Genomic DNA, 25513 nt, shown 5'->3' with positions numbered 1-25513 from the left:
TGACTAAGGAGCATTAGCTTTGAGAAGGCCAATTTTCAGAAAAGGCGAACAGCAGGTAGAACCAGAATGCAAGTGAAGCATTTTGCAAAGAAAAGAAATCTTCTGTTTCTTCCTATTGTTTCCCCATTTCTCCTTCCTTTCCCAAGAAGCTGCTGAATTTCATAGGTTTAACTGTTGATACTAGTATACAGGATAAGTACTTTTTATAACATCTTTTACAAACTTTGGTTTTTTTCTTCACAACACTGCTCCAGCAATATAATTCCAGTCTTCAGGAATAAACAAGACAGAACTGATTCCAAAATACTACTTTTCTGAAACCTGTCCTAATTTTGGTATGATTTTGTATCATCAGTTTCATAGTCTTAGAAAGAAAAAATAACTGCCCCATTTCCAATCCACATATAAGTGATGCAAATTTGCTAGGAGGTTTATGTTTTATTATCATAGATTTAAGTTATCTAGTAGGTAGCTCTGCTTTAACTTGTTTGCAGACTACAAACAGGTCCATGTAACTCCATATCCCTCAAAAAGTCAGACCAAATACCGTCACACATCTTCCAAGCAGCTCATAGATTAACTATGTAATTTCCTTTTTTCAATTCCTACCCTCTTCTCCTCTCTGCAGTGTTGTTTCCAAGTTGTCTTCTTAGTACTCTGAAACTCACAGAAAGATTTCTATGCTCTTACAAAAGCCACACTTTAATCAAAGTTTTCAAGGCAATGTTCATGCACTTAGAGGCAATGATTCCTGATGTGAATAACTCAGAGGAGCTTCACAGTTTGGTTTAACACTCGCTTGACAAAGACACACTGTTAACTCACAACTGTACCGTCCATTTGGGCTCCCAGACTTGGTGTGCTGCCATTCACTGTGCCCAGAACACTTTAGAAACCTGTGTTTCTCATAAATACACTAGCAGAAACAGTTGCTTAGCTGTCGATGCGGGAAAGTCTTATCATGTCATTCTGAAACACATGGAATCATAGAATGTTAAGGGTTTGGAATGGACCTTTAAGATCATCTAGTCTCAACACCCCCTGCCATGTGTAGGGACACTTCCCTGGCCTTAAACACTGCCAGGGTTGGGGCATCCACAACCTCCCTGGACAACTTATTCCCTTGTTCCAGCACCTCACCACGCTCACAGTAAAGAACTTCTTCCAAATATCTAACTTAAAGTTCCCTTTGTTGAATTTGTACCTATTACCCTGTGTCTTATTACTACAGTTCCTGACAAAGAGCCCCTCTCCAGCTTCCCTCTAGGATTCTTCAGAAACTGGAAGGTTGCTGAGGTCTCCACACAACCTTCTCTTCTCCAGGCTGAACAGCCGCAGCTTTCTCAGCCTGGGTTAATGGGGCAGGTGTTCCAGTCCTTTTATCAGCTTCGAGGCTTCCTTTAAGCTTGCTCCAACAGCTGCATGTCCTTGTTGTCCCCCTTGATGCTGGGGACACCACAACTGTACACCGCACTCCAGCTGGGGTCTCATCAAAGAGTAGAGGGCCAGAATTACCTCCCTCGCCCTGCCGGCCCATTTCTGCTTTTGATGCAGCCCAGGTTAGATTGGCTTTTTGGCTTGCGAGCGCACACCTGCCGGCTCACGTTGAGTTTTTCATCAACCATCACTCCCAAGTCTTTCAGCTCATCCTTCAGCTCTTCTGGCACTGGACTAACTTGGGGAGGGGTGGGAGCAACGACCCCTCGGGCAGGGCAGGGCAGGTAAGGGCCTGGCAGCCAAGGAGATGGTGGCCAGCCGGCCGGCCTCTCCCGCCGAGCGGCTCATGCGGGCGGGCAGGCTCCGCCGGAGGCCGAGGCCAAGGCCCAGCGCCACCGGGCCCTGCCGGCGCGGGCAGCCGCAGCCACGGTTCCCCGCCCGCCGTGAGCCGGGGCGGGGCGGCTGCGAGGGGCGGCGCCTCCACGATCCCCGGGCCGCGCCGGGGGGAGGCGGCGGCGGCGGATCCGGGCCCGGCGGAGGCGGAAGGGGCGGGCGGACGTGGCCCTGACTCTGCGGGACGCGCGATGCTGGTGAGTGCAGGGAGGCCGCGGCGTTGTGTCGCAGCGAGGCCTGGCCCGGCCCGGCCCGGCCCGGCAGGACGCGAAGGCGGCGGCGCGGGGCCCGGCACTGAGTCACGCCGCAGGGAACGGGGGAAGGGGCGGTCGGGCCTGGCCCGCCCGCCCGCCTGCCTTTCTTCTCCCGGGCGCGCTACCGGCCCCGGAGCGCGGGGGCGGCGGTGGTGGCTGCCCGGCCCGCTCGTGGATCCGGCCCCGGAGCCGCGGGCCGGGCCGGAGCGGGGAGGCCGCGAGCTGCGCACTCGGAACGCTTCGCCCCCGTCGGGGTGCGGGAGCGCCCCGCTGGCTGCCCGGCCCCGCAGGATCTGCCCGGCCGCCGGGGGGTTGCCCGCTCCCTCCCTTCGTCCCCGTCCTTTCCCCGTGACCGCGGCCCCCGCATGGCCAGGGCGCCTCGGTGGCTGCCCCAGCCTTTCCGTCCCGCCCCGGTGGCTCTCAGACCTCGGGCCCGTCCTCCCGCAGCCTTCGCTGTGCCCCCCTCGGCCCCGGGACTGCCCACCCCAGCCATCCCAGGCCCTGCTCCTCCCACGCCTCTGCCCTCTTTTTTCCCTGTGAGCTTTTGTCCGTAACCTCACCGGGCACTGTTCTGGGGAGTTCACCTGCTCTCTGTCCTGCCTGTCCTTTCCTGTGCTGCTTCGTTTCACCCTGTTCATGCCAGCAATCCCCAGAGCCCTAGTGATACTCAGGTCTGTCTAGGAGCTTTTTGGTTGTACCTAGAGACATTCCCTAGTGCTCTCAGTACCGTTGTGGCTGGGGGATTTTTGCCATAGTTCATCTCGGTCAACTTCTCTAGGTTTCTCTTGCTCTCAAGGAGTGTGCGCCAGGCTTCCCCTTGTTGCCACCTACTGTTGTGGCCTTAGCAGAGAAGGTGCCCCCGTAACCTTTTGTTTGTCTGTGTACTTATTGTCTCCATCCAGATGACTAGTCTTGCATTTTTTTGTTTCAAATAACCAGCTCATTTGTTTCCCAGTAACTTTGCCAATGCAAGCTAAGTGTGTCCTGATTGGAATCCTTTCCTCATCCTTCTTGTTTCCTTTTGAAGTTATATTCCAACACTGCCATGACTCCTCTGTTACCTTTCCCCTTCCAGTTTTCTTCTGCCCAGTAACCATTTCCTTCTTCATGTTTTTTTTCCCTTCTGATCTTACTTTCCTGTCATTAAAACCTTCTTTGTGGTCTCACCTAATGCTCTTTTTTTTCTTTGCCCATACTCCTTTCCTCTGTAGATTCATATGCTGTCTCCCCCACTTCGTATTTAAATCCTCTAGCTATGCCTTTGAGGAGAAAGGAATTTTACCCTAGGTTATCTGAATACTTGTGTTCTGGTTTCAGCTGGCATAGAGTTAAACACTGAAAGGGCAGAGATTAATTACTTGTTTTACCTTATTTTGTTTTGATTTTTTTACTGACTTCTTCAGCAACTTTTCCCTTGGTATATGTGTTCATATATAATCACGTACCTCAGCCCTAATACAGACACATGCCCTGATGCTACTCAGGGAGAAAAAATTCTCTATTGGAAATCCTTTTGGCAGGACTGGGAAGAATAGTCCATGGGGCCAGACATACCTGGTGGCTACATAGCTTGAATTATGCTAAATAATGTTTGTAATACCATATTGTGAATTAGTGCTTAGTTGAAATGGAGTGTATTTGGGATGCCTCCTCTTTGAGGAAGTAGCAAGATACTATGCAGGTACCACAGTACGTAGTTTTTACTCACAGTGAACTGCTGTAATGTTGTATGTTTATGATTACGTGTCTGTGTGGCATCAGCACTTTGTGTTTCTGATGGTGACTTGACTAGAAAGAAGTGTTTTACATCTGCTCTGTAGCTTCTTGTTTTCAGTATTTGTTGTTCAACTTCTTATTTTGTGTCTGTCTTAGTTGCTTTGGTTCTTAAGATCGGTTGCATTTCAAAATCACCTCATGACCACGTTTGAGGTGCAGTTTAAGCACTGGACACACTTGCCCCATGGAGGCATGGTGAGCACATTTGATCTCAGGATTAATTTGTGCACCTGACTCAGAATCCCAGTTCAGTGCCTTGCATTAACAACATCTCTGGAGGAAACTTTCCATTGCTTATCCAGGGATCACATAGAAAATAGTCTTAGGTTGGTCACCTAAATTAAGCATTTGTGTTTGACTGACAAAGAAGTGGTGGTGGTTTAGCAAAATGATTCTTCTTCCACCTTGCTCCTTTGTACGCTGGTTTGAACTGGCATTAAAACTTGGGCCTGTTGCTCGAACCATTGACATGAGAAAATCACATTGCTTTATTGCTTTATTAAACAACCTAAATTCATTTAAGATAAATGAATGCACACCCTCATTTGGATACTGCTTTGAGGGTGCCTCTTTTTTGATTTAGCTTATTTGTAGTCTTGGTGCAAGCTCTTGGATTTTAGATGTATTATTATGAAAACAATAGTGAATCCTTAGAGAAAGTTCTCAGGTACTCAGCTTGAGAAGTATTGTCCTACAACTTGTGTGTTAACATCTCGGAGTACTGCTTTTCATCTGTTGTGGTTCTTAGATAGTGCCTAGTTTTGTGTAGTTACAGTTATTTCAGTTGGACCTAACTTAATGATGAGTCATATCCCAGATGCCAGTGGTTGCGTGGATTGGAAATACCTGGAATCTTTTCTCTTGCCACTGAAGTTTGATTTTTTTTTTAGTTAATCAAAATTCTAGTGAATTAAACAGCTTTAAAGATGTTCCACTTGCACTTACACCACTCTCAACATCAAAAATTTGTATTATGAGCTTGAAGTGAGAAATTTCCTAGTGAGAGGTCAGTGTGTTACCCACTCTGCTGTTGTACTTCCTGTGCTATCCAACAGGGTCTGTCTCTGTGCATCAGAAGGAAAACAGGGCAGATGTCCCACTTGGATGGGATATCAGGAGGATGTGCACAGGCAGTCATAGCAGCCTGCCACTTGGTGCAGTCTTCCTGCTGCACAGACCTGGAAGAAAGAAGAGTATGGAAAACTTGGCCTTGGAAGTTCTGCATGTGCTTTAGGAATGCATGATCTCATTTTAAATAGAATACTTAGGTGCTAGCATGTTTTTTAGGTAAGAGTACTCTAATAGGGAAGTTTTAGTTAACTGTATTTTTCAAGCTTATCTCCATGTAAGAAGTGGTTGCTGGAACCAACATTTAGAGGTCTGGTTGCAAATTATAATCTATTCAGCATGCAAACTCAAACAGCTTTTTTTTTTTTATCCCTTGCTTGATAAAGGAGAATTTTCAGTAAGAAAATATAATTATTGGAAAAATTACAGAGACATGTTGAGCTTGTCTACATGAGTAACTTACTGTTTTATTGTAGGAGTTGTAGGTTTTTCAGTAGAAGAACTACTAGAACAGGAACAGATTGGCTGTTCATGTTTCTACAGTGCTGCAGTCCAGACCTGTTACAGACATGACTAAATGACTTGGTAATAAAATTGCTCTGAGCTGATGTGCCCTGCTGTAGTGCTGTAACTTGTAGCCTTTAATATAACCACAGATTTAAACACTCCCTGTGTTATCCCAGCTTCTGGAAAGAGCTCTGCTTTAGGAAATGATCTGTGTCCCAGTGGGTAGTTCTTTTTCAGTTTTCTCTTTACCCACAGAACCTCTGATGTCACAAGAGAGAACCTCTTCCTGTTGCTGCCTTACCTCTTCTTATAAATGATACAAGTCAAATACATATTTTTTTAACTGAACCAAACCATTTAATGTAGTGTTTTTCAACTCCTTCTTTAACTATGAACCTTAGAAAAATTAATGAAGGCTACTGTGAAAATAGAAATACAGTAATTCCATTTTTCACTTCAAGGAATGGGTGTAGAGTCATATGTAAATTTTTGCCATACTTCATGTCTCTTTGTCTCCAAAATTTGGCTACTTTCTTTGCCAGAAGTATCCTGAACTTGTAAAAAGAAGCAGGTGATTCTCGCTGTCTGTTCTGTTCTCTCGTGACTCTTACCTGGAGCACTGCATCCAGCTCTGTGGCATCCAGCACAAGAAAGACCTGCAGTTATTGGAGCAGACCCAGGGAGGGCCTCAGAAGTGATCAGTGATGGAACACCTCTCCTGTAGCTGAGAGAGTTGGGGTTGTTCAGCCTGGAGAAGAGAAGGTTCCAGGGTGACCTTATTGAGGCTTTCATTCAGTGTATAAAGAAGGGGGATTATGAGAAAGATGGAGAGAGACTTTATACAAAGGCCTGTAGTGGCAGGACAAAGGACATAAATTTTAAATGGAAAGAGGATGGATTTAAAATGGTTATGAAGAAGGAATTCATTACTTTGGTGGGTGGTGAGGCACTGGAACAGGTTAACCAGAGAAGTTGTGTGTGTAACCCCATTTCTAGCAGTGTTCAAGGCCAGGTTGGATGGCTCTTTGAGCATCCTGATCTAGTGCAAGATGTTTGTCTGTGGCAGACAGGTGGTTACTAGGTGATGTTTAAACGTGCCTTTCAACTCAAACCGTTTCATGGTTCTTGAATAAGCACTGGAACTTCAATGTGATGTTCTTCCAAAATCTAAGGGAAAAAAAATTATATTATTTCTCTTTCTTCCCCTTTGGATTGTTCTGGTTTTGGAATCAGAAGGTTCCCTGCTTTAGTTTGGTCTAGTGAGTACAAGGCATTGCTTGACAGCAGCACTAAGTATAAAGGATTAAGAAAACACCTTTTCACTGACATCTTTGTAGTTGTGCACTAGATGTGAATATCAGTTCAATACCATTGACTTCTTTTTTCTTTAAATTAGGAATAACTAAAGTTGATATAAAATTCTGCTCTGTCTTTGGATTTCATTAGATTTGCTCTAGTTTGTGTTGCTGTATGTTTCAAGCTTGGTGTTATTGAGCAGAAAAAATGGATTTACATGTAGGATGGTGAGGATCATGATGATGGAAAGTTCCTGCAGTGCAGGGAGCTCGTCACTCTGCTCTGATAATGTACTTATCTTTTGAAGACATGCACATGCTTCTCCTATTTTATTGGAGACTGGTGGCTTTGCTACTGGGACCTGGATGTATTTGATTCATTAATATACACAGTAGAAAAAAGTTTTAAAATTTGAAGCAGGGAGGTACAAAAATTTGGATTATTAGTTCAGCCGTAACTGAAATCAGAGACTTCTTGTATTTTTAATATGCATTTGAAGTAACTTAGCTTTTTGTTCCTCTCTGTTTCAGGTTGGACAGTATCTTAATGTGGATGAGAGTTCAGAACTAAGGCTGGTGGTGTGACCTTAGTTCACCCTGTTTTGCTCTGTAATTTAAACTTAATTTCATATGTAAATTTGCAAGCTTCTCTAGTCTCACTGGGGGTGGAGACTGTCACTTGGAAGTTTTATCTAAAGTTTGGTGGACTGAATTAGGGGAAAAAAGAGAATTTTAGAAAATAGTTCATTTTCATCTTGCTTTTCATGGTAATCATTTCATGGGCAAATGCTCTGCTTGCTTCTGGGTAGCCAAAGGATAAACTTTTCACTGTACAACTGAAAATGCTTTTTTAGATTGTTTGCTTTTTTTAAAGAAAACTGATTGTTCTCTTACTCTTTTTTTCAGAGATAACTTTGAAGAAGTTTTGTTGTTTCTGAAAGTGTGCCTATACTAGGATGCTGTCAGTAATAGGAGTTGTATAAAATCAAAGTTTATATCCCAAAGTAGTTCAGTTGATTTTGTTAGATTCTATTGCAGGCTTAGCTTTAAAACTTAATGGTGCAAGCTTAATCAATAAGAAGGAGGATTTAAATGTGGGTGTTAGGGATGTGTGGCAGTTTTAACTTTTACAAAATTAAGTTAAATTGCTTCACTTCTCTACCAAGGGTGCCTGTTGCAGTCATTAGAGATCAAAACTGATTAATAATTTGCTGAAATGATACTAAATTTAAACAGAACTAACTTTTTGTGAGGTATAAATTCGTTACTGTAAGTTAAGGCTGCTAGCATTCAGACTTTGTAGTTGAACCAGAAGAATCACATACAGATCCCTTTCTAGATTTTAATGAGAAAGCTCTCATTCTTTTCTGGGCTGACTGTGTTTAGGCATCTAGAATGAAATATATGAGAGGTGTGCTGTTCATTGCCAGCATTACACCACAGTAGGAATCAAGATCACTGGCACATACATCCATGCACCTAATGTTAACACAATGTAAAAAGAAAATAAAATAAAGAGGGAGTGGCTTTCACTGGTTGTGATTTTGTCACATGCAGGAAATGAATGTAAGTAACTGCAACAGTCCTTGATTATTTGTCACTTCAGAATGAAACATTAGTATGAAGGTGATTATGGGAGGAAACTCCCCAGTATTTAAGCTGTACTCTTGTAGTACATTCAAATGTCTGAAAATACCAGATCATTTGCAAGATTAATCAGTGTGACCGTCATCTTTATTTATAAATTGAAGTGGCAAACTGTATTGCCTTGATCAATTGAGCTCTTGCACAAATAATAAGAGGAAAGAAGTTGTAAAATTAGCAAGCTGTTGGGAAGAGATTCCAGCCAGAATTGGTTTTTGCTTGTTAGCAACATGTTAATGGTTTTTTTTAAAGTTATTGGTAAGAACTGCTGCCTTCCAAGAGCATGGAAAAACTGTGGAAATATTATTGCAGGTGAAAATTCCTGTTTGTGTCTTTAACAAGGCAGCATGAAAGTATGTTGTGGTGCATTGAGTTCTGCTATAATTTTGGGGTATTTGTGTTAGAGTTCAGAGGCTTGCCCTGGATATTCTGGTAGAGGGCATGCTGTGTCTGAAGCAAGCTGTAAGACAACGCTGTTTTCCTGGTGGAGATCAGTAGGATTATGATGTTTTAACTTATTAAGTTGGATTTAGTTGAAGTTTTGATGTCTGGTAAGGTCTTCTGGGAAAACAGTTATGAGTAAGAATTGTCCTTGCAGGATCATTAATGTCTCTAAACTGGCCCAAGGTATTTCAGTGTTTCCAGCCCTTCTGTGTTTTTTCTTTCTGAATTGCATTGGATTTAACTCCTTGCTGCTGTTGTTTTGTTTTTGTGGCTTTTTGCGGTGGTGTTTGGTTGGGGTTTTTTTTGTGGGGTTTTTTTCTAAGGAAACAGGATATATTACTCTGTCTTCTGCTTGGAACATGGGGTATCTAGCAAATTTCATGGTTTTTCCTCCCTCATTTTCCTTTTCTGCATTTTCCTGACTGAATCAAGATGTTCATCTTCATGTGCATTGTCCTTCATTATTTATGTTTATTTGGGTTTCATTGGGCTTTGTTTAGTCTTTTGCTTTCTCGTTTGTTTTGGTTTTTGTTTGGGTTCATGCAGGTTGTATCATATATATGATTAAAGCCAGAGAGAAAGTGGGAATATTCAAGGCTCTTTTTCTTATTGTGGTGGTTTTACCCTGGTTGCTTGCCAGGTAGCCATCAAAGCCCCTCCATCACTCCCTCAAGTAGACAGAGGAGGAAAAATACAATGAAAGGCTCATGGGTTGAGATAAGGACAGGGACATATCTCTCATTGATTACTATCATGGGCAAAACAGACTGGTCTTGGGCAAATCAATTGAACTTATTATTGATCAAAATCAGAGCAAGTTCATGAAAAGTAAAACAAATTTTTAAAAGACCTTCCCCCCACCTCTCTGTCCTTCTTGGCTCTACCTCCTCCCCACCAGCAGCGCAGGGAGGCAGGGGTGAGGTATGGTGAGTTCACCACAGGCTGTTTCTGCCACTGCTCAGGGAGAAGAGTCCTTCCCCTGCTCTGACATGGGATCTTCCCATGGGGGACAGTTCTGCATAAACTTATCTTGCATCAGTCCTTCCCATGGGCTGCAGCTCTTCTTTGATGTGGGTCTCTTTCCACAGGGTGCAGTCCTTCAGGCACAGCCTGCTCCAGCATGGGTACCTCACAGGGTCATAAGTCCTGCTAGGAAACCTGCTCCTGCATGGGACTCACATGAGCTCACAGCCTCCTTTCAGGCATCCACCTGCTCTAACATGTGTTTCCTCCATGGGCTGCAGGTGGAAGTTTGCACCCCTGTGGTCTGTGAGCGGGTCTCTGCATCTCTGTGGTCCTCCATGGGCTGCAGGGGCACGGCTGTTTCACCATGGTCTTCACAGGCTGCAGGGCAATCTCTGCTCTGATGCCTCATCCTCCATTGACCTTGGTGTCTGCAGGGTTTCTCTCACATATTCTCATTCCTCTCTTCTCTGATTGCAGTTACATCTGTGCAATAATTTATTTTCCTTCTTAGTATGTTACTGCCATCTCTGGTTGGCACAGCCTTGGCCAGTGGTAGATCCATCCTGGAGCTGGCTGGCATTGGCTGTCTTGGACTTTGGGGGGAGCTACAGCCAACTTCTTACAGAAGTCACCCCTGTAGCCCCCCCTGCCACTACCAAAGCCTGCCACACAAACCCACTACACTCCTGAAAAACTTTCTCCCTTCTCTTCAGTGCACCCATATCTTGACTTGATTTTTTTGTTCTTTTCCTTATCTGCAGCATTCCTTTTTCCAAGATGTAAAACTGAGTGTTTGAAGAAGCTATGAAGCACAGTAACTGTTCAGTTAAAAAATACTGTAGGGTCTATGTCCTGGTTTTGACACAGGAATATGCAAGACCTTAGGTTAGAAAGGACGTTCAGTTTAGGAGCAATCTGCAAACTTTCTACATAAGGATTATTTCATCAACAGCAAAGTGAACTCTCTCTGAAGATGGCCAACCAAAACTTGAAATGTTTTACCTATGTAGTACTTAAGGATGTAGTCCCTTGCACTGTTTTCCAAATTGATGTTGATGCAGTAAAACAACCATAAAACCTATTGTTTGTGGGATTCTAAATATTGACCAGAGTTAACTTCGGCTAGAGTTGCAGAAGGGAGAGTTGGCTTGGGTAGAATATGGCAGCAAACCTTATTGAGTCTAGATCTACTCTTTGTTCATGAGGCAGCATGTATATGTTAGAGTATGGTGTGAGTTGTTTGAGTTTTTTTGTATTAGCTGTGGCATTACTGAAGGGAGATACCTGTCAAACTCTGCTGGGATTGTTTGTTCAAGGAAAACAAAGGTAAAGCTGTAAGGAAGAAATAAAGAATGTTAAAGAGCTGGTAAAAGAATAGGCAAAGAGAAAAAGTGGCACACTCCAGGTTTCTTGGTTTTATTCTGATGAATAGTTATTGATATTTTAGAAAAATCCTTGTATTCAGGCATACAGATAAACCACATGAGTTAAAAAGGCTTTTAGTGAAGACAGTAATGGATAATTTAAGTAAATTAGGAAAGTGTGAAAACTGCAGTTCCAAGTTACTTACATATATTGTGTTTAAATTTGAACATAAAATTGAATTTTAGAGTTTTTCTAGCTGTGAAGAACATGTCCAGGCTTTGTTTTATTTGTTCAGCTGGCAACTGTATCGTTGGCACATGAAGTAATGTAGGAGTGTATTAATTACAGTGCGTTAGATATCATTGATCAGAGCTGTAAAACACAGAGGAGGGGGCGTGGGGAGAACATTGGAGCCCAAAATGAAGTCATCGTTAGGGAGGTACAGTATTAACCAGGCCAAATTTACACAACTTGGTCTTAAATTACTGCCAAATTACACACACTTGCTGCTGCTTTTTTTTTAAAGTGCTGTACAGAATTTTTTACCACCCAAAGACAAGTTTTGGAAGGGATGAGTGCATGCATACATCTCTGGTTTTTCTCATAATGAACTGAATTTAACTTCCTTGAAAATGAGATGAGCTAAAGCTTTTCACACTACATGTAGCTCAGTGTTTCGTAATAATACAGAGGAACTGAACATTGTAATTTTTGTCATTTGTCTCTTAAATATCTTTGTTGAAGAGGGAGAAAAAATTCTAGTATTTCTCTTCTGGTATTGATTTCTAGAATAACCATTTTTTACAATAGTTGTGTGATTTTGCTGGGGCACAGTGAAAATGTCTGCTATAGGCAAATTCTCCAGATGTTGATTAATTACACATTTGTAGCATGTGAAGTGCTAAGGACATTATGCTTGTTCCTAGTCTTGCTTTAAGAATTGTGTCGTGTGAAGTGCATAAACTATCTACCTTACGCATAGCCTTTAATTTCAGTGGCCTAAAATAATTCTGCCCAGAAATGTGAGTGCTGTATAATGTTGCATGCAGGACTATGGCTCAACTAAGCAATGTTACAGTGTAGAGCTCATAATGCTAACACATCAGCTGAAGTCAAGATACTTCAAAAACCTTCAGCATTATGAAGTTTCTAAACTTATTTTTAGTGACATTTGTTCCACCATAGCTTATTAGTGAAACTTGCTTCTCTTCCCAAATGGGTTTGGGTGTAGTGGGATTAACTCTGGTCACTTAAACTCATGCTGCTAGACATCCTCATATATGAAGTTAGACAAGAGATAAAATAAGTCTAGAGGTTGTGCCTCTTTATTGCATATTTAAAACAGTGTTATCTGGGCTCTTGCATGAGCTGGGAAACCTTGCTCTGAACCTCTGAGTTCTTACTGTGCAAGAAGCTGACAAGTTCAAATTCTATCTGTAATTACTGAAGTAAACTATCTTGAAGTATGTAATTTAGAAATAAGGGGTTGTGGGAGAACAACAGGTGATGCACAGGCCTTGGGGCTGTAAAGCTGAAAGTTGTGTTGTGTTAGGATGTAAAAATCAGGTGTTTACTCCAGCAGATGGCTTGGGATGCTGAGAAGTGGTGGGATCCATTAAGTTTTTTGGATAAAAGATGGGTTAATTTTCACATTTTCCTGAAGGCCTCTTCCAGCATGCACATTATTTTCCAAAGAGGTGGGATATCTAAAAAAGACTATTATTAGATTATCAATAAAGACAAGCCCAGTATTTTCTAATGCAATGTGTTTCTTTGCATATCATGTTTATCTATCATGATGTGTGTCCCTAAGTAATGAAAAAGTGGGAGTAACATACAAGTCCTTCAAGGCTGTTTTAAAGTTCTGGCAAAAGTGTTACCTCTTTTGTTTGGACTGTTTTAATTGCAGTACTTGAGTGCAGGCTTGAAAGATTGGCTGGCATTGAACACTATCATCCTGCTGCATCAAATGGTGCATATGTTGTCTGGAAACTGTAGGGGTGATATTTCTCATGCAAATATAGCTGCTCCTGTAGCTATAATGAAGTTTGGGTTCTCTGGTCCAGAGCTGCAGAGTGGATGTTGGAACTCAGGCAGCTGATTTTATCCTTGAAGCAGGTCAGCAGCAGGTCTGATCTGTTAGGGCAGAAAGCACAGTGATGGTCAGTTCAAGTGCAGCTTGTGCACAGTCCTGCCAAGAGCACTTTGCAAGGGAGAGACCTCACTGATTTAAAGGTCACGACTTAATGGTGAGGTTTTAATTCAGGCAGTTGTGCACAGTCTGGGCACTGAGAAATGTGCCTTAGGAACTCTTTCTCCCTCTTTGTAGCAATTGGGATGTTGGGTGAAGAGATGCAGCGTAACTGCTGTGGACTCGATTTGACCTTTCAGAATTGTTGGCCTAGGAAAGGGTTTTTGTGTGTGAATCAAATAATAGCACTTTTCACATGAAATAGAATATCAAATGTTTGTGTGTAATAACAACTGTGCCAAGTAACAAAGCCTTGTGTTACCCCCGCTCTTCCTGTAAATTTAATACCATAGTTTAGTTTAACCACTAAGTATGGATAGTTCTTTTCATAAATATGCAATTGAAATTCTATTCTTGTTAAAGTAATATATTAATAATTACCTTTCTATTTTCCTACACATAAATAAATCTGGAAGAAATTGATAGTGGCTTATAGAATTATTAATCTATTGCTCTATTTTCTGATTAATGTTAAGTAGTAATTAACTGGAAGAAGTAAATTGTTTGAGTCTAGGAAGTTAGCAAGATGGTACTGTCATTCTGTATTAATGTGTTTGCTTGCAAAATTCAAATTGAATGCCAATGAGAGGATAGTGAGGTAGTGTCAATTGTGGTGGAATTATGACATATAAATAATATTTTTATATAGTGGACTACATGTGAAAAAAAGCCCAAAATTGTTCATTTTCATAGCATTTTTAATAGCTACATCCTGACTTAAATACAGAGGTTTCCTTTAGGGGAAAGGGAGGGTGAATGAGGAACACCTTGAGTTGAAAAGATTCTGGGAATAGGTAGTATTCATAGATGCACCAGGGGACATAAAACTAGGAGATGTTTAGTTAGAGATGAGAGTTAAATATTTCCATCGTCATAGAAGGGGAAACTCAACATCTGCTGGTTGTGCTTTCTGCTAGCTAGCAAGGGGTTGGCCTTTTGTTAGAAGCTCTTATACAGCAATTAAGTATTTTGTGTTAGGTACACCAAAATGTGTTTTGGCAGATTAATAAGCAAGTGACAGTCAGTTAATTCTCACACGTACGGCAGTTTTTGTGGCATTATAGATTCAGAACCATGTCTTCTTTAGTACCAGATCTAAGAAATCAAAGTGTTTCTGCTCTCCTGGATTGTAGACATGGAATTCATTTTCTTGCTTTTATTGCAATGCTGACTTGGGATCACAGTCCAAGACTGTGGGTGTGTAACATGCACAGAATATTTCCCTCAGTGGAGGTGAATGGCCACTCATGGACCTTTGTTCTTCCTGGCTTTTGTTGCTCAGTCCTGAAAGTCCATCGTCAGTAGTACTGCAGCAGGTTCAGTTTCCAGAAATTAAAGAAGTTAAATACAAGCAAGGTATGATCTAGATTACACTGCAGCATTATGATGCATGATTGTTGTATGCCTTTAATAACTAGCTTGCTGTGATTAGATAAACAAAAATGGCAGTGTTGAATTTTAGGTGTGTGTTTTCTAAGATGTATATTGATTGAATTCTTGCTTTTCCACCTAATTCTCTGAATAACTGTTTCCTCTTTAAAAATAAAACTAGCTACATAATCAGTTGTATGTCAGATTAAAATAAGACAGTACTTGTTGCTGAGACTCACATAATAAAAATACTTCTTGGTGGTTTTACATAGATTTGGAGATTGAAATGTGTATGGGTAATGGGAAAGCAAAGGACTGTGAGGATAGGTAATCTCTGTGTTACTGTAGTAAGACAGTCACTGACTGAAAAAAATGAAAAAATGCCTCTATCTCAGTTGGTCTTTTTAGGGTTCAGGAGAAAAGGCAGAAGAGAACTTCAGATAACTGGGTGGAAGTCAGGGAGGGTATAACAGAATACTTAATTTTCAAAACTCTGCAAAGCCTGGAGTGTAACATGGAATAGCCTAGAAGTGGCTGTGACAAACACCTATGACATAACTGTAGAATATGTTTTATTTTCTGCTGCTCAGAGACTAAGAACAAATAATAGGGTTTATTTGATCTCAGCCTATATTTTCTTGAAATTATGGAATGAACCTTGGATGACAGATTTATCATAAAGTTGTATTGTCTGTAGAAAAATGGAAAGCCATAATGTTTCACTGAGGTTTGAGTATTCCAGTCAGTGAGCTCTAGGGTGTAGAATGACAGAGTGGTTTGGGCTGGAAGGAATCATCTAGTCTAGTCTCCTTGTCTTGGGCAGAGACACCATCCATTAGATCAGGTTGCTCAAAGCTCCTTTCAACATGGCCTTAAACACCAGGCATCCAACAGCTTTCCTGGGCAGCCTGTTCCAATGTCTCACCACCACCCTCACAATTAAGAATTTCCTCCTTATGTCCACTGTGAATCTACCCTCTTTTAATTTAAAACCTTTGACCCTTCTCCTGTAACTACAGTACCAGTAAAAAGTCTTTCTCCATTTTTCTTATAGGCTCCCTGTATGAATGGGAAGACTCCAGTAAGATTAACTTGGTCCTTAGTACAAGTCTCTTATTTGTGGGCTCCTTTTTTTACATTGTCATTTTCTGATATGTTCTTAATTTTGTTGCTTTGGAGGGTAAGACATATTAAAATTGCAAGTGTATTTTTATGGACTTGTGTAAAAATGGTTCTTCTCTGCTTGATGTTTTCAGTGGACCTTTCCAGGTGAATGTGTTCCTTCACCATAATATCATGAGGCTGATGAATTGGTAGCCATCATTTCACTATGTCCTGACATTTGTGCACTTAAAACTCATGGGAGTAGTGCATTTTCTTACTTTCTGATTGTTTCATTCACAATTCATTCAATATTTATTCTGTGTACTCCTATTAGTAGTTCTTTCTTCCCACCATTATTGACTGTGTGTTCTCTTGCTGGTAAAATGACATTGAAGGAAGTGGTGTTCTTCTACATAGTAAAGAAATAATTGTAAGCATATGCTTGCCAGATAGAAAAATTCTCTGCTACCAAAATGTCTTGGCCTTTCAGGTTTCCTGTAATAGTACAAGATTGGAAGAGTTATTGATAACTCTTTCAATGAAGAAAAAGTTGTATGTAGCATCTTCTGGTTAATCTTCAATACCCATTAGGGTGTTTGTTAAACAATGAGCTACCACAGAACCCAGAGTTGCTCAGAAGTACTGGAATTTTACTGTTGAATGGGGAGGAGCTATTTACACTTGCTGGTAGATAGTCTCTGCTGCCTGGAAAGCTTTTTGCTGTTATGTTTTGTTGTTAGTATTAGAGTTCTGTTGTCAGCCACACTCATCTAAGTACCTACAGCCTTTGGATAACTCTGGGTACTAACTGTCTCATTTTGTGGTGAATTGCTAAATTATGTTCCTTGATTTTAGTATTTCACATCTCAAGATGGATTTCTCATCTGTGTAAACGACAGTATTTCAATGAAATAATAAATTTTGCATCTTTAGTGTGGATAAATTTAGACTGTCATATAACGTGTATGTTTTCTTTTCCTGTTGCAGGTTATCCTCCTGGGAAACATCACTTTTTGTGCATAAAGAATATCTTGCTGAGTTGCTGCAACTGAGTTTAGAATGTTACTTGACTTGTGATTCTGATGGAGGAATAACAAGAGCTCAGGCTGCTGCACTGGAAGACTTTACAGGAAATACAAAATGTCATCAAATAGGAGTCAGAACCCGCATGGACTTAAACAGATTGGTCTTGACCAGATATGGGATGACCTAAGAGCTGGAATTCAACAGGTTTACACCAGACAAAGTATGGCAAAATCCAGATACATGGAACTCTACACGTATCCTACTGCCTATGATAGCTAGTGCTCTCACTGCTGGTAGATTACAGATAGCTTTTTACTTTTTTAGACTGAAAATTGCTCCATAACTATTTCACTTAATGGCTTCTAAGAATGCATGGTTTTGTTTTGAAGATTGGCCTTTTCTATTTAATATTACTGGCAAATAGCAGGAACATTCTGTTATCTGGAAAACTGGCTTCCATAATTATTGCTACCTCTGTATTTCAGGTTTGATTACTGTTATCTTTAATACAGCACATGTTTAAAGAGATTTTATTATTAGGTTGAATTTTGAGTCCACAATGCACACAAAGAAAACAGAAATTCCTTTTCGTTTTCTGTTAGTCTCTGGCATTAGGCTTCAGGTCTTACTGATAATCATGTCCAGTTACCTGGAAGTTTTTCAATTGTCATTCTCTATGTAATACTTTACTCTTGACTTGATTGTGTAATTTTCCAGCTGGAGTGAGAATGTCTCCAGTGGATTTTGCTTTAATTCCTAGCTTGCATTGGAGAGTTATTTTCCAGCATCTCTGGAAAATACATTCTGGTTGTTGTTACAAGCTGCTGGAAGGGGGTTAACCTCCTTGTTCAAATGCACTGAGCTACTGTGTGGAAGATTGTAGGAAACTTGTTTCTGTCAGGTAGTCTATAAGGATTTTTTCAAACCAGTATGTAGGAGAAATATGTCTCTTGTTGTATTACAGCTTAGGTATTTGACTTCAGGACTTCATTTAGAAAGGAAATTCTTCTTTATTTTGCCTATAAGGTGCCATGTAAATGGATTCCATGACCTTTGTTTTGAATCTTTTGTTCTGCCTTGACTCTTGTAAGCTTGTATTTCATGGTAAAGTCAGCACTGCTTAAAAAGGTGGTGGTCTACACACTTTGCTGTATATTTGATAGAAATGGTAACTGAATACATTTAATATCATTTAGTTCTGCTGCTTTTCTCTATCAGTATTTAGAGTTGGGTTTTTTTTAATGGAGTTATTATTCTGAACTAATGTCTGTAGCTGTTGCTGGCACTGATTTGGAATTGCAGCATGTAAAATTTTAGTCTGTAATAATTATTTTTTTAAAGGACAGAGCTTTTATAAAAGAAAGAGGAGCTTGAAGGCTATAAACCAGTCAATTCTGTAGTTCCCTGGACTTTCTAAGTTTCTCTGTACATGTAATCTCAGCATCAACGTGCAAACTTTTCTATCTGTGCCTGCAGAATCCATGCTCCAGGCTGTGGTGGGAGAAGCCCTGAGCAGCCTGCTGAGTGTTTCTAGGATACTTCTTTAATAGCAATGGGAAGATGAAATAACATTTGTATAGGGTCAGTACTTTTCCTAAGATTTAAAATTAGTGATTTCTTGCAGCACTAGGTTCAATGTTAGTTTTGACTCAGTGAAACAACTCTGTGGAAGTTGAATGTCTGAGAGAAATTTGACATGCAGTAGAAGCTCTGAGAGTTTTTTGTTCTGAGTGCCTTTAATATATTCTTGTTCAGGAGCTCTGTTAAGCAGGGCAGCTGAAGGCTAAGTACTGACTATAATGGTAATGGTTAAACATGGGCTTTTTTCCTCTCCTGATGTTCTCAAAGATGCTCAGAATGAAGCTGTAAAAAGGATATGGTCTCTATTAGTTACTCATTTCCTCCTTGCTTCTGCTTTGAGGAGTTGTTGGTACAAAAATAAGGACTGTTTATGTTAGTTTCTTCAGTGAATTAATTTAGGGGGTAATTTTGGTGGTCAGCTTGTATTTTTTGTCCAAGTTTTTGGACATAATAGTTAGATAACTCAGAATATTTGATACTGGTTAGGCTGTGTATTTAATCTCCTGTGAAGATAGCAATGCATTTCGCATTCTGTACCAAGTACATGTGTTCAAAAGTTGTGCTTAAAAGATTACACCCCGTTCAAAGCAGTAACTGTGACATATTTGCCCAGTCTTTGTGTACAGCAAGTCTTGTAGTCGGGTAGATGTTTATTTCAGGAAGCTTTGCTTATCAACTAGCTTAGTTTGGAAAGCAGAACAGCTGCAGATGAGTTTCAGTTGCAGCTGTAATTGGTCTGAAGATCAGCTGTACTTACAAGAATGTCTTGATAATTGACAGTTTAGTCTTTCCTCATCCTCTTTTGTCCTCTTTCTCTTTCCCCATCCACCCCCTTTTTTTTTTTTTCTTGTCAGGATATTCCTCCTGAGGTGGATTTCATTTCATCCCTTTAATTTATAAGAGGGGAACCGTGCATATAAGCAAGTCCTATATCTGTCCTATATCCTATTCAGTCCTATGTCTGTCATCAATTTTCAATCAAAATTGATTGGAGATGTAGAAGATTTTGTTGTGCCTTGGTCAAGTCCCTCTGGAAAATAATTAGAATAGTTATGCAATTCAAGCATTTCAGACCTCTGTCACACCTGCACTTGTTTTCTTTGTTCAGACGGTCTCTTTGTGAAACAGTAAATTCATCTCTTGTACGGGCTGGAGCCTGTGCTTAAGGTGGGGTTTCTTCCCCTTCATTTCAGTGGGAACAGAAACATGATGATTATTCCAGGAGTTTTTTAGATCTGAATATTGAAGAGGTGAAGGAAAAATTTTGTTTCTGAATGGTGGTTACCAAATTCCTCATCCATACTTCTTGTAATTTAGATTTATTTGTGCTTTTAACTGCAAAGTACCTTTTTTTTGTGAGATCAAATGATCATGTGTTTCCTTCTTGTGCAGTTTGTTGTTTTGGTGTTTCCTTTTTTTCCCCCCATGTGTGAGATTCTTGAAAATGGAATCTAGATGTTTTTCTGTTCCTTACCCAGATATTATGTAATTTCTAGTACTGAAGAGCCTGGTTGTTCCTATAACAGTAATTAACATCATCTGACAACAGTATTACAAGCTAGCTCAGAATTGCATGTCAAACATTGACTTTATGCTGAAAAGAGAAACAGCCAATAAAATTAACTTGATTTCTAGAAACAATAGACCTAAATATTGTGAGGGAAGGCCTATTCACCCCGTTTTCCATTTGGTGATTATTAGTTTGGAGGCTGTGAGCCACAGGACTTGCTTGTAAAAGTCAGTTTTTAGGGGTATGTGTATACAGAACATCTCCTAGTGGCATTTAGTCTGTTTGGAGGAAACTTCAGTTAGTCTGTAAGAGACTGTAGAGAGAGAACTGTATTTCTGTATAGCAAGTTTTGAGTTTCTGTTTTGAATTGTTGGTTGAAAACCTATTACTTGGTTTACTAGAATTATTCTTACTCAACTTATTTATAGTGCTGTAGGTCACTTGTCTTTATAGCCACCTCTTCTTAACTCCATTTGGCAGTGATAAAATATTCATACATCTTGTGCTATTTTCTTCTCTTTTGGCAGCAAGTGAAGTCCATTTTTCAAACTAATTGTATAGTGAGCCTCCAATTTATTTTCCTCAAACCTCAAGGTATGAGAGAATGAATGGGGGTTTGCTGGACATTTGCATTGAAACTCAATGGAGAGAATGAAAGGGGTTTGTTCCTTTTCTTGTTTTATGTATCTTAAGAAGATTCTCAGGCCAGGTACTAAAATGACAGAAAACCTTGCTGCACTGTATCAAAGTAGTGTAATTTTTCACAGTGACTTAGACAAAGAGCTGAGTAACTTTGCTATAATACTTACTTTTGTTTAGAAGCACACATAAACAATTTTCAGATAGCACTGGTGAATGGAAAGGTTAGTGGTGTGCTTCTCTCTAGTGTATGTGGACTCTTTGAAATGCCAAATATTTAACATAAACTCATGCTTTCACTGCCCTGATTTACAAAACAACCTGAGAAGCATTTTTAGGGATTCTTTTAAACAATCTACTTAATTTATGCCCATAAAGAACAGATTAATCTTTTTGTCCAAATTTAATATTTGAAGAAAATTTGAGAAAAATAAGATGAGTTTAAAGAGTCCAGTTGTTATTAATTTACAACAGATGAGATTTATATTTGCATGAGGATATGTTAAAATGTTGTCATTGATAAGAAAAGTTCATAATTCTGTGGAAGGTATGATGTGGTTGTTTAACTAAGATATAAGTTGCAATGTCCAGATTGCAGTGTTCAGATTGGCTTTCAAGGTCTTTCAAATGTTATAGACATAAAATTACACTACTGATTTCAACAGGTTCCTAGAATACCTTTGAGTAGTTGATTGGCATCATTATCTTATAGGTCTTATGTGGAAATTTGAAGAAAATGACTGAATTTATTATGACTTAAAATTTGCTCAAGTCTTACACCAATAAATTGGATCTTAAAAATGTGTTTCTTATATTATTCCATTATCAGCCCTCATTTGTAAATATTTTCAAAGTCATGAGTTGAAGTTTGTCAAGGATAGGTAAAGGCTATGCTGTTCTATCACATTTCATTATTTTATGAAAAATCCTTGCTTATTTTGATTCAATTTTGTTCACTTATTTTAACAAATCAATGGCTACTGAATAACTATTGGATCAAATGTAAGTAATTGTATATCAGAAAAGGATACTGTAATCATTTTATAAAATGGGATTTTTTTTCCTCACGTATTAGCAACTGTTATAGGAAAATACTGTGTTGAACATTAAATAAAGTGTAGTGTGCTTGCACTTCAAAACTGCTAGATGACTCAGGATAATCTGTCTGTTCATAAAATAGAAAGTGTAAATATATTTAACTTTTTTTTCTCCCTGTGAGTAGATTCAGCACCAGTAGTATATTGACCAAGAAAAAAACAAAACCATTAAGCCCTTCTCCTGGCATCCTTTGCCAAGAGCTTTTGTAGTTGCTTCTATTGCAATCTTTTTTCCTTGTTGAATTCCTGTATTTTAGTAGGATTTTAGATCAGCAGATGCATATTAAAACTGTGAAAATATTTCATTTTCTAATCACATGAATCTGTTGTTACCAGGCAGCACGGTATGTTCTTGTTTTTTTCTTTCTGCACAGATTATTATGCTCTTTCTATGCAGAAAATAGTGAGGTGTTAGGGTATGCACTTCTCATTTACATCTCAGATGCTGTTCCACTTTCTCTTAAGATTCTCTCACTCTGAACCATCCTTTCACTTCAGTGTCAAATCGTCTGAGGTCACTTTGGATACATCAAGGCAGCTTCTTCTGTCTGCTAGTATTAGTCCTGCATATATTCAATATCCCATTTCATAGGACTTCTCATGTTCCAGTTAGTGCTTGTGTGAAACACGAAGGCAGAAGTAAATGTATTTGTTGGCATGTTCAAAGGGTACATAATGGACCTTTTCTTGTGTGGAAAGGTACATATAATTGTATGCATTTGTGTGTATTTACAAAGATTGCATCTTCAGTTTGAAAGAAGGGCAGAATATGTTTATATTTGTACAATCATTCCCTTTCTTTATGCACTCTTCCACAATGACTGCTTGCTGTTCTACTTGCTTTTGGTAGTAACCAATATTCTGTTCAGAACCAACCTCTGTCAATGCAAAGAAAGAAATTTAAAAGCAGCCTCAGTTATGGAGGTTCATACACTCCCTGGCATAAAAACTGTACACTTTGTTTTTGCATTTGGCTTTGAAATTTTGTGTTTTCCTTGTAACTGAGTGCTTCTCTGATGCACTTGAGTTTATGCTGTGGAGAGAGAAACAAGAAGTTGTCTATTAGTCTTCAGATGGCTTTTGCTGAAAGTGTCTCTGATCTCAGACTTGTAGAAACCTGTTTGAGCTGAGTTATGCCTGGATTTTCATAGCAGCTGCATGGCTGATGCTGTAATAGCTTCTCAATGTCTTGCCTCAGTCCTTCCCTGACTAAAATGGGTTGTCTAAAATGGAGTGATTTAGCTGAGAGTTGTATCAAATCTATAGAGTTAAATGTATCAATGTATCAAAATATATCAATTGAAACTTAATCACAAGTGGTGACTGTGTGGGGTTGGGTGCAAGCTTTTAATTTTGTTTGTTAGCTTTCTCTGAATGGCTCTGTCGGGGTAACCCTTACTTCCTGGATGATGAGCTGAACATAGATAAAATCTCTTTCTGATACCTCCCTGAAAAGAATGAAGATTTCTGGGGTTCTTGTTTTACTGCTGCTTCTCACAAAGCTAAAGTGAGTGTTCAAAGCAGTTGTTCTGAAAAGTGATTTGTTTTTTACAAATTTGTAATTTCAAAAACTCATGTAAATTTCCTTCATCCGTTTGACTCACAAAACATTATAGTCATGTAGGCATGTCCACTTCTCTTATCTTCTCTTCTTGTATGTCTGGGGTAATCCAGCCTAAACTTCTGGATTTCAACAGGACTTGAATGGCTTTAATTTTTAAGAAAATATGTAAAGCTGTTCTTTAGTAAATATAATAAGCTGTGTTGTTTGTCTTAGAAGTGGTTCTACAATAATACAAAGCTTCTGTAGCCTTCCCTAGCAATTTTCCTGTCAGTGTTTGCAGTAGTTCTCTATATGATGTTCTTGCATGCCTTTGGTGTAATCTAGGAAAATACAGATTTTTTTACAAAAGTGGAATTAATCTCAATTTAGTCCTGCAGGCCAGCTGCTGAGCCTGAAGTTAATTTCTGCTTAAGGTCTGTGAAATAGCAAATTTATGTCTAAAACTGATCTTTATAATAAAGAGACTAGAAGTAACGAGAGAGAAATTGTGATTGGACAGTTGTTTGGCTTGTGTTATTGTGGGCATCTCTGCACTGTAGTTTTCTGCTGTATTCTGTTAATTCTCCTTCCCTTTCAGTTCCTTTAATTTTACATACTTGTTCCTCACACAGTTCCAGTTATGTTAATTTTTCATAGCAAAATTAAAGAACTCTGAGGGTTTGGCGGTGCTGGTGAAAGGTGAACCAGTTAGTACCTCAGCAGAACTGTTTTCTTTTAAAAACTTTAAGACTTATGCAAAACTGAATTATGTGTACTCATCATTGTAGTGTCTGAGTGCTTTCTTGTTGTGTGTTGAATTACACAACTGATAATTTTTCTTATGTAATTTTGGTTTGCAGTTGCTTCCAGAGGATAAAACCTGTATGGATTACTTTGGTACTTTTCAAGGGGAGAGGGTAGATTAGAATTGACCATGGTATGCTCTTGGTTGTGTTTTGTTGGCATACTTGCTCAAAAAATGTATGCAGTGCTGCTGGAAGAGCCTGTTTCACTTCCCCAGTGTGGGCACACAAGTTCAGATCTGCTCACCAAAGGGTCTGGGGCCAGGGACCACCACTGGCTGTAGTGTTGGTTCCTTCCCCAGTCCTCATGACTGCCTGCCTGCATGAGCCCCTGTGCTGCTGGAAACCAGGTGGCAAGGAGGCTCTCCCGCTGGCTTGTGTGTTAGGACCCTTTCCTCCAGTGGAAGTGATCTGCTACAAGGCCTTAAGTCCATTAGGGTGTGGCAGCACAGGATTTTTTTTTTCCTGTTGCCTATCTTTAGAAACTGAGCAAAGGCTGTCAAAAGTAGTGTAAATTATATTGGTGACAGAGGTGGTAAAATTAATTTGTCTTTGGCTATATTTTGTTTTGAAGACTTTTGGAGGAGAATTGTGAAAAGGATTTTTCATCTTGAACAGCACAATGCTGAATTATTTTATAAACTTTCTTGCAGTTTTCTACCTCAAATTTATTTTAGACAACTAAATTAAATTTCTCCTTCACTGTATGGAAGGTGTAGAGGTTAGAGGAAATTGATGTTGATCTCTTCCTCCTGTAGGTGGTTTGTCTGCTGGGCCAAATCTGAATTTCAAGCCTGAAGCTTGGGGATCAGCACGGCTTCACTCTGGTTCAAACTTTTCTATTGATGAATTAACTTCTCTGCTTGTTATGGTATGCAAATTGCTATACAGAATTGTGATAACACCCCCAAAAATGTTTCCTGGTAGCTGTTTGTGTATGTATATAGCTTCCAGCACACCATGCATTGAGGGATTTATTTTGCTTTCTGCAGCTAGGAATTCTTTTCATAGCATTCCCCTTGTGATTCTCAGATGGACTGTCATACACTTTGTTGTAAGCAGCACAAATCTGATTTTGTTTTGAATATGTCAGTCTTTCTGTCAGTTGCTGGCTCTAGCAGATGGGGGGACAGATTGTAAACAAAGTGTGAGAGAGCATGCTTTATGCAGAATATGTCAAAGAGTTACACTTGCAAACTAACTTCAGTTTGACTTGTATGGAACAATGAAACTAGAGCACTTCAACAGTGCTGTCTTGGACCCTTTGGCTAGCAAATCTCAAGCCAGAATAAAAGGTAAAGATGAGCAGTACTGGAATTACTTTTGTTGCAGCTCTGAGGTGATTACTGTCGGACATGGACAAAAGGTCTCAGTCTCTGTGTTAATTTTACAATGAATCCTGGGTTTAATAGTAAAGTATATGGGGTAAGAAAAAGGCT

General features: G+C 39.8%; 1 protein-coding gene across 2 annotated transcripts in view; it reads left to right on the top strand.

The window, feature by feature from the left end:
- Positions 1–1885: 1885 nt before the first annotated feature.
- Positions 1886–25513, top strand: part of CUL1 (cullin 1) — a 52048-nt gene continuing 28420 nt past the window's right edge. For both annotated transcript variants that reach the window (XM_005485914.4, XM_014266270.3), the window contains exons 1-2: positions 1886–2027; positions 16863–17155. In XM_005485914.4, coding sequence (XP_005485971.1) covers positions 17016–17155 — 140 coding nt within the window. In that variant the 5' untranslated portion in view covers positions 1886–2027; positions 16863–17015. The remainder of the gene's footprint in view (positions 2028–16862; positions 17156–25513) is intronic.

This window comes from Zonotrichia albicollis, chromosome 1 (genome assembly GCF_047830755.1).
Source record: "Zonotrichia albicollis isolate bZonAlb1 chromosome 1, bZonAlb1.hap1, whole genome shotgun sequence".
NCBI classification, from domain to species: Eukaryota; Metazoa; Chordata; class Aves; order Passeriformes; family Passerellidae; genus Zonotrichia; species Zonotrichia albicollis.
This window is presented reverse-complemented; position numbering and strand designations above follow the sequence as displayed.